Below are 9,206 nucleotides of genomic sequence, written 5' to 3'. Positions count from 1 at the left end.
ATGGTCCAAAATGATGAGAAACGAGGCTAACTTTTTTTTTCAAAATTTCAAAAAACATGGGCTATAACCCATCGTTTTTGTCATTTTGTCATTTTTTTCAAATCCTCAAAAATGATGAAAAACGGCGCGCTATAGTATGCCGTACGATATGGGCTATAGCCCATGGTCCAAAATTATGAGAAACGAGGCTAACTTTTTTTTTCAAAATTTCAAAAAACATGGGCTATAACCCATCGTTTTTGTCATTTTGTCATTTTTTTCAAATCCTCAAAAATGATGAAAAACGGCGCGCTATAGTATGCCGTACGATATGGGCTATAGCCCATGGTCCAAAATGATGAGAAACGAGGCTAACTTTTTTTTTCAAAATTTCAAAAAACATGGGCTATAACCCATCGTTTTTGTCAAATTGCGGAATTGCGTAAATTGCGTAAATTGATGAAATGGTAATTGCGGAAATTGCGGAAATTGGAAATTGCAGAAATTGCGGCAATTGGAAATTGCGGAAATTGGAAATTGCGGAAATTGCGGAAATTGGAAATTGCGGATTTGCGGAAATTGAAAATTGTGGAAATTGAAAATTGCGGAAATTGGAAATTGCGGAAATTGGAAATTGCGGAAATTGCGGAAATTGGAAATTGCGGATTTTTTTTTTCATTTTTTCATTTTTTTCAAATCTCAAAAATGATGAAAAACGGCGCGCTATAGTATGCCGTACGAATGTCAATTCTCCAGAATATGTATCACACTGATTTACTATGACATTATGCCACATTAGGAGTCCAACTAGTACTAGTCGTTCTGAAATGTCCTTAACTCTGAGTGTTCAAATGGAACCAAATCGACCCGTAAAAAGGGTCCATTTGGTTCCATTGGAACACTCTCGGAGTTATAGGCCTGTTATAGTCATTCAGGGCTATAGCTCTTCATGTGTTTCTTGTAACAATACTGTTGTGTGTCCGTGGCAAAAATGTAATTTTGACAAAAATGTCGACCATAAGCCAGCACGGAGATGAGCCGATGACCCCTGGTTGCAATGCTTTTTTAATTTAGTGAATAACATATTTTGTTTTATCTTCTTCACTCCACATGTTAATACACCAGTTTTGTCGAGCTTCAGTTAACAAAACAACACTAGAATGAATAATGGACTCAATGGAAGGAGATTACAAAACTGTTGATGGTCCTGACAAGTAAGCCAAGTTATTAACACGTTAACCACGTAAACCCTATGTACATAATTGTCACCGGAGTCCCGCAGGGATCTATACGATGCTCCCTAATTCTTTCCCTTTTTTAGACCAAAATGTCATCCTTGAAAGTAGCGGATCCGATATTTTCGCCGAATGTACGCCTCATTATAGCTCCGCTATAGGGTTCATGTGGTTAAGATAGAAAACAAACCACCTCAGTACCACGCTCTGTGTATGTGTCATGTCTGAATAGGAACAACTAAGAACATGTGCATCTCAGTCCATGACACATCACTCTGTCTGTCTGTCTGTCTGAATCAAGCTAACAATTCATTGACCAGACTATTTCCCACCATTTCCATGACGTGGGATGGAACCTCAAAATGATTTAAAATAAAACAATTAAGTGATTGTGCTTATAAAACCAATGTAGAACGAATAATACACATAACAAGATGGACATCAATATCAAAACATTAATAGTGCTTTACAAAATGCAATACAAATATAAGATCCCACCAAAGCATTTTTTTTGTGGCAGTAAAATGCTTAAATAATAAGTACGAGATGGCTGGTGATGATGACCAAATATTCATTACAGTAAAATAGCAAGAATAACTGACAAGCAAAGACCACATCGGGGAGTCTTTGTGAAAAAACATCTTTGTATACACTCACAACAGCCATCAAATGTGCATGTAGTTCATCTTACATCACAGAGTATAACTCACCACCACCAAGGATGATGGGAGCTAGTTATCAACCACTAACAAGTAAACAATTAGAGTCCAAATTAGAATCCACAGAGACTTAAACGCCTTTTTTTTTTCTTTCACCGTCTTCTTTCTTCAAAGTTGGACAACTAATGAAAAACTGGAACTAGAAAACTAGAGAGCGTTGTGCAGTGTCAGTCAGGTACTTCTTGATATAAAAAAGGTCATGTTCCTTTCTTCCAGGCAATTGCAGAAGCTTCCTATTCTTGTGACATTTGCACCTCAGCTCTCCAGTAACTGTTGAAATAAAGTAAGGGTTCTAACTTCAAGTATGCTTTACATGCAAAAGAAAACACTGCGTGAAATGACGATCTAATTAATTAATTCATCTAATCAGTCATTCATTTAATGACGATCTACAGCAGTGGTTCTCAAAGTGGCATCCAGGGGGACTCCCAGGGGTCCTTGAGGGGATTCTAAATGGACCTCTAAGGGTCTGTAACTCTGAGAATGTACAAATTAAGCCAAATGCACACTCTTTATGCACAATAAAAGAATAAAAAAATACAAATTTGAGAACCACTGATCAACATGAAAGCAACTGACAGAACTTTACATTTGGAGGTATGTAGCAGTGATTCCGGTCTTATTACACACCTCTAACTCCTGCACCTGTGGCTGCAAGCTTCCCAGCCTTGCAGGAGTCCCCTCTTCACCCTGTTTGCCCCTGGAGTCTGCAGATGATACAGGACCACCAGGGTCCCTGTGATCGTCAACTGAAGGGAACGAGGGACGGCTATACAAAAGGATGTCCCCGAAATCTGGTGGGAGTGAAAGGAGGATAATTTATTAATCATTAAAATGTTAACAGTTTAGAATCAGAGCATAATTCCACCGTTGAATGCAAAGAGCTGACGGTATCACTAGGGTTACATTCAGCCAAACATAGTAGGTTTAGCTTTAAGAGAGTAGGGGTATTGTTTGGCCTAATGTTGTGTAAACTCATTGGCCGCGAAGGACTTTAACGTGTTTTTCATGGAATCCCATTGTACCAAAAACGCCTTTAACGTGTTTTGGAGCTTTGTATTGATTCATAATCGTCTCGCTAATATATATCGTTAGGCGGGGATCCCTGTCACTAGGCAACGCTCAGCTTGTTGTGTTTTGCCCTCTCCAAGATGGCGGCCCGCACAATGCTATGGGGCCGCCGATATTTACCTCTGTTTTTCTTCAATAATGAGCATAACCAATGAGGCATCAACTGAATAGGTTTGATACAAAATACTCGTCATGTCTTTATCATTATTTTATTCATAAAGAACATTTGGATAGAATAGGATCTACATCTGTAGTTTACATTCAGTAAAGCGTAAGATAACAATCAGTCTAAGAGGTTAGGGTTTGCATCCAGACTAGTAAGAGAGCAATGTTTGCATTCAATCTAACAGCACAGGGTTACATTTACCGGTAGTCTAAGAGACTAGGTTTTACACTTGAATAGTAGGGTTTACATTCAGACAAAAGATAGTAGTTAGACATAGACATGCAGTCTAAGTAAATAGCGTTTTCAATAGAGCACGGTGGTTACATTCACTCTAAGAATTCAGTACCTGAATGTTGTCGGCTTTTGCAATTCCCTTTCCCTCCTTGTGGAGTTTTGTTTTTCTCCTGGCTCTCTCTATGCTCAAAAGAACCCTCTCGGGTCTTCTGACCTCCTGCGCTGCCTCGTCGACCCCTGGCCTCCCTGGAGCCCACCCTGGGCAGCGTGGCCCCCCTCACGTTACAGTCCCCAGAGGACTTCTGACTGGGGAAATTCAGAGGCATGTCTGTAGAGCAAAGCACAGAGGTACAAATGTCAGACCTAATTTCAAGGGCAAACAGGCACACATAATTAAAATATATTTATTGTGTGTGAGCATTCTGTGTGTTTTTACCATCATTGAAAGGAAAAGAAAGTCCATACAACACCTCGCTGCTCCAACAATACTGTGCAAGCAAATAACGTTTCGACCATGAGTTTGTTTTTTGTCAGGTGAAATAATTACAGTGACTGATGACCCTTATCTAGACTTACCGCATCACAACGTGAACTGAAGAGTGATGGATTAGGGGACAATATATCACAAAGGTTCGACAATGCAGAAAAGCTAGACCATTCGTAATAAATCCTGCTAGTGCTAAATCCAAGGATGCTTACAAAAGAGAATTTCCAAATATTGTACCAATATTACAGTAAGGCATTTAAGATGGAAGTACAAAAGACATCACTGCTGCATTCATTATTTCACCTGATGAAGACCAAACTCATTGGTGAAAATGTTGTATTGCTTGTGTTTTTGCCAGGTAAAATAGTTGGAGCAGCAATCTCTGTTTTGCAGACTTTCTTTTCCTTTTTTGTCCTGCACCAGTGCCACAAAATGGTAAATGGTGCATTTATATAGTGATTTATCCAAAGTGCTTTACATAGATTGTGCATTACATTCACCCATTCACACACCGGTGGCAGAGGAAACCATGCAAGGCACCAACCTGCACATCAGGAGCAATAAGGGGTTCAGAGTCTTGCTCGATGACAATAACTCTGGGGGAGCCCAGGATCGAACTGGGAACCTCATCCGGTTCCCATCCGGCTGCTTTACCGGCCACTCTACCCCCGAGTCACTGCCGCCCCTCAAAATAGATGAGAACCAGTACAGTAATTTACCATCATTGAAGTCATCTCTGGGTTTGTGGCCCCGTTGAACAGAATAGTGTTTATGCCTCTTGGGCCTCCTTTGTGTTACTGCAGGACTCATGTTGCTGTCTGTGGACATGGGGCTGCTGGGGCGCTGGTGACGTTGACCTGTGGCAGGAAAATACGGAATGTTTGGGTGCCCTGAGACAACATTAATCAGAATTATATTGTCTATGTCAGTGGTTCTCAAACATTATAATCGCAAGGACCCCCCCCCCCCACGGACCCCTATAACTGAGGGTGTACAAATGGAACCAAAAATGTACCTTACAGTTATGTAACTCTCATGGATTAAAGCAAAAATAAAATCTCACGACTGAAAATGCATGAAAGGAGCTAGTGCTGATTCCTAAACAATCAACACAATATGTAAAATGATGATGTTTTAGTAATATTGTCCCTGCTGCCAACCAGGTGAAAGAAATCACAGATTGAGGCTTTAACCTTTGCTTTTTATATGAAATGTCCGACCGAGACTATCACAGATTTTATGGAAGATGCCTCGGAACATATTGCCATTTTGACCACATCAAAAGCTCTAAATTAATAACCGAAAATAGACGATCTACAAGCTGTCAATGCATGTTTTCGCTGTGCAACATGGCTCAAAAGAAGACATGACTTGGGCTTCTACGGAATAAAAAAAGACTGAAATCAGTCGTGGCGACCCCACAAGGACCTAATATCGATATAAAAAGGCAATGTTGAACGATTCATGAACATAGTGATAAAGTTGAGACCTTGTAGATCTGCTTATTTTTGAATAATTTCATTTTTCTTTTCATTTAATTGAATGTTTTGTTTTTTTGTAATTGGAAAATATTGCCCAAAACAGGGATGCCAGGTTTAACGTGGTTAAAAATAATCCTTGATTTCACCGGACAACATACCGAGAACCCTTGGTGTGCAGTTTGTATTCTCACCTGCCGCTGCGTCCTCCGTGTTGTACCGCCGCAGGCCCAATAAGTAGTCCCCCGATGAGGCCACGGCCTGGCTGAAGTCGGTGTCCGTGAAGAAGGACCCCTCGGAGGTGCTGACGACACTGGACCTGTGTAATGGATATTTTAGAATGCCAAATAGATTGCCAACTATAAGTATTATTCTGTATTTGTTAATCTCATTCAATGCTATAGTCAGCAGCACTAATGTGCCCATTCTAACTTAACTACAGCTGTCAGTCTACCAGCTGACCAGACTCCTCCATGGTCACTATGCACTCAGTCAGCGAATGTGTACTTGTGTAACTATTTGTGTGTCATCCTTATCTTTAGTATATCCTGATATGGCCATTTAATTTAGTATAGCATCTCTGTTAAGACTGGACAATAAAAACTGTCTGAGAATAGGGCCAGGAGGCTTGTGCGTAGTTGTTCCTATGATCTGTATGTTGTTCTTCAGCCTTAATACATTCTCAACACTCCCCCCCCCCCCCCCCCCCCCCGTAATGGAATGCACATTATTATGTTTTACCTGCCCGAAGAAATGTTGTCCTCGGAGGCCGAGCCCCAACTGTTCCGCATGGAGCCCGTGACGGATCTGTCCAGCTCTCCGGTGCTGGAGGCCGGGGTCTGCTCGTAGGCTCCCCCTCGCCCGTGTTGGTGGACCCTCTGGAGAGAAGGGTGGTGCGGGTGGTGGCGGTGCTGGTTCTGCTGCTGCTGCTGCTGGCTCTTTTGGCGCTGGTGGTATAGGTGGTGGAAAGTATAGCTAAGTACTATTTACTTCAGTGCTGTACTTTAACCCATTCTGACCTGAGATCAGATTCATACGAGGTTTCCACTGGACACGCACTGGTCTGATTAACCCATTCTGACCTGAGATCAGATTCTAAAAATGTCAGTCGTTCTTCGATTTTTCAAAAAATAGCAGACCTACAAGCTCGTAGCGCGCCACTCGGAGGCGCGCTATGAGCTTGTAGATCTGCTATTTTTCAATAGCTAAAGCATAACATGATGCCAACACCAAAATGGGTTCCCGGTCAGAATGGGTTAAGTACGATTTTCAGGTATTTAGACTTCACTTGAGTATTTCCAATTTCCAGTTCTTCTATACTCCACTGTGTCTCCAGAGGAAAATATTGTGCTTTTACTAAAACTTTGGTTACTAGTTAACTTTGTAGAATTTGATTATCATTACAAAACAAGCTGTAACCACTTCAGCCCTATATACATTTTGGCCATTTTAAAATTGCCGATCTACAAGCTCACAATGTAGATTTAGATTAAGTTCTATATTGCAGTATTGATGCTTTTACTTAAATATAACATTTGAGTACTTTTTCCACCACTGAGTGGCAGTGGCTCGGTGCTGTCTCTGTCTCCTCCTCCACCTCCTCCTCCTCCTCCTCCTCCTCCTCCTCCTCCTCCTGGGTCTCCTCATCGATGACCTCCTCCTCCTCCTCCTCATCTTGTTGTCCGTCTATATCCAGGCACATGTAGGTGTGTGTTGGGGACAGAGGATGGCTGGAAAAACACCGTACAAAAATAGGGGTAAAGATAAATAATTGAAGCGATTTTTTTTCCGTTTTTCCATTCATTTTAAAGAGAACAATAATGATTAAAACAATCCTACTGAATATTCACTCACTTTCAAAAAAGGAACGGATATACTGCAAGCAGCGATAAGGCGGGACCAAGCAGGAAGGCGAAAAGCAATAAGAACAATATGCACAATAAGCCATAGAAACATGGAAGACCATGTCATTGTGACAGGGTCTGTTTTAATTGTGGGGGCAGGGTTCTTGAAAATTCATGTGCTGTGTTGGCAGTGCCCGGATTTGAACACACAACGTTGTAGTCCAAAGGCAAGAGCTCTACTTACTAAGGGACCAAGCACTTCGGGACTAGCTTGGTCCCTTAATGATTAAATGATCGATAGTCGCATGCCTTTGTACAAAACGGATTGAGATATCTCTCCTCATCGCAGATACAGATACAGTTGTGACGTTTGAGAACTTCACGTCCTGGCAATTCAGTGGATTGTCAGTGCATTGTCAGAACATCGTCAGTGAGAAACATGCATTTTCTGATAATCTTCAGGAAAAGACCAGGAAAGAGTTGGAATGGCACATCTGTATTCGTACACTAGGACGAGAGGGTACATATATTTGAACGAGAGGGGGGGGATCAGGTTCATTTTGGTTACCTGGGGTCTCCCTGCAATGAGGGCGTGAGTGATGTGGCCATGGACTGGTGGCTACTATGGGACACGGCAGCAGAGGATGAGGCCGTCCCTCGGATCGGGGGGGTAGGACCTCTGTCCAGGAGGAAACTCTGTCCCTCAGCTCTCTCCCTGTCTTCATCCACCTCCTCCATGCCATCCTGATGCAAGTACATCCTCAAGGCGGGCACAGACGACTGGCCATCTGCATCCAAACTGAGAGGGAGGGAGAGAGAGAGAGAGAGAGAGAGAGAGAGAGAGAGAGAGAGAGAGAGATGAGGATTTGGCATCAGTATAAAGGGATGCTCTGAGACCCTCTAGGGGATTTAACTGTGAAAAGTATTCTGGTGTCCACACTTCTTAGTTGAAAAGATCTTGCCATGCATGCATGTGTGTGGGTGTGTGTGTGTGTGTGTGTGTGTGTGTGTGTGTGTGCGCAGTGTGTGTGTGTGTGTGTGTGTGTGTGTGTGCGCGTGAGTGCGTGCGTGCGTGCGTGCGTGCGTTCACCTCTTATCCATAGGCAGGGCATATTCCTCACTCTTCCAGCTCTGTGTTGGTGGGTTGCAATAAGGAGGAGGCAGAGGTTCTCCCCAGTGTACCGAGTTCTGTTTGGGAACCTTGGGCGGTCGCGCTCCTTTCTTAGAACTCTGACTCCCTGAAGGGCAGAGAGGAATGGAATAGAAACGTGTCTCTGTCGGGTGGAAACCTTGTATGTCCCATGCTGTTGCTTTTCAGGAGATGGACCAATGGATCCAATGTAGTTGTTATTTAGTCACAAACTCTCGTTCATACTTATCATTGGTTTAAACTATAATTTCACCACTTTCACATAATGTTTTTTTTCATAAATACCGGTAGCTAGAATAGCCAATCTACAAGCTCACAACGAATTGCGGTGCGATGCATTGAGAGCTTGTAGATCAGCTATCTTCGTAACTTTTCTGTGGGCATTCATTTATGAAATCTAAAATAAATAAATAAATGGAGATAGGCCTACGACGAGGTTTCTGCCAGACAACCAGGGTTCTATTTCGTCCCTGCTGACCGCCAGAGGCGGTGCTTTAAGCACTGAATACGTCCCTTCGCGCATGCGCAGTCGAGTATTTATACCAACAATGTCAATTTTGACCCCGTGATGACCCCCGGAGTAGTCTATAACTTCCGGCAGTCACCTGGGGCTCAGTCCCTAATTTCTTCTCGCTGCGCAAGTTGTACACAGTACAGAGTTCTACAGCAGAATTGAACTGCATTGTTACAGAACTATTGAGTTGCTGGTAGTCCCGTGACCATTATTGGTCGGAGTAGCGACGCGCGTTCGCCCTCCAGGAACTGCGACTCTTATCATCTTATCATCTTATATCTTCTTTTCCCCGTGGGAACGAACTAAAGGTAAGCAAACAACCCCTGTGC

At 42.6% G+C, this 9,206-nt stretch overlaps 1 protein-coding gene across 1 annotated transcript in view; it reads right to left on the bottom strand.

Annotated features, from left to right (window-relative positions):
- Positions 1-1,025: 1,025 nt before the first annotated feature.
- The window catches only part of LOC308327232 (roundabout homolog 1-like), a 124,688-nt gene continuing 116,507 nt past the window's right edge, over positions 1,026-9,206 (bottom strand). Inside the window, exons 23-31 of the mRNA XM_080780492.1 lie at positions 8,304-8,451; positions 7,782-8,012; positions 6,913-7,099; positions 6,111-6,316; positions 5,564-5,688; positions 4,611-4,748; positions 3,517-3,732; positions 2,564-2,727; positions 1,026-2,203 (exon numbers count right to left, since the gene is read on the bottom strand). Coding sequence (XP_080636618.1) covers positions 2,189-2,203; positions 2,564-2,727; positions 3,517-3,732; positions 4,611-4,748; positions 5,564-5,688; positions 6,111-6,316; positions 6,913-7,099; positions 7,782-8,012; positions 8,304-8,451 — 1,430 coding nt within the window. The 3' untranslated portion in view covers positions 1,026-2,188. The remainder of the gene's footprint in view (positions 2,204-2,563; positions 2,728-3,516; positions 3,733-4,610; positions 4,749-5,563; positions 5,689-6,110; positions 6,317-6,912; positions 7,100-7,781; positions 8,013-8,303; positions 8,452-9,206) is intronic.

The sequence above is a fragment of the Protomyctophum bolini genome (assembly GCF_963924005.1).
Source record: "Protomyctophum bolini genome assembly, chromosome: 13".
In the NCBI taxonomy this organism is placed as follows: Eukaryota; Metazoa; Chordata; class Actinopteri; order Myctophiformes; family Myctophidae; genus Protomyctophum; species Protomyctophum bolini.
Note: the sequence above shows the minus strand (reverse complement) of the source record. Positions and strands in the feature narration are given on the sequence as shown.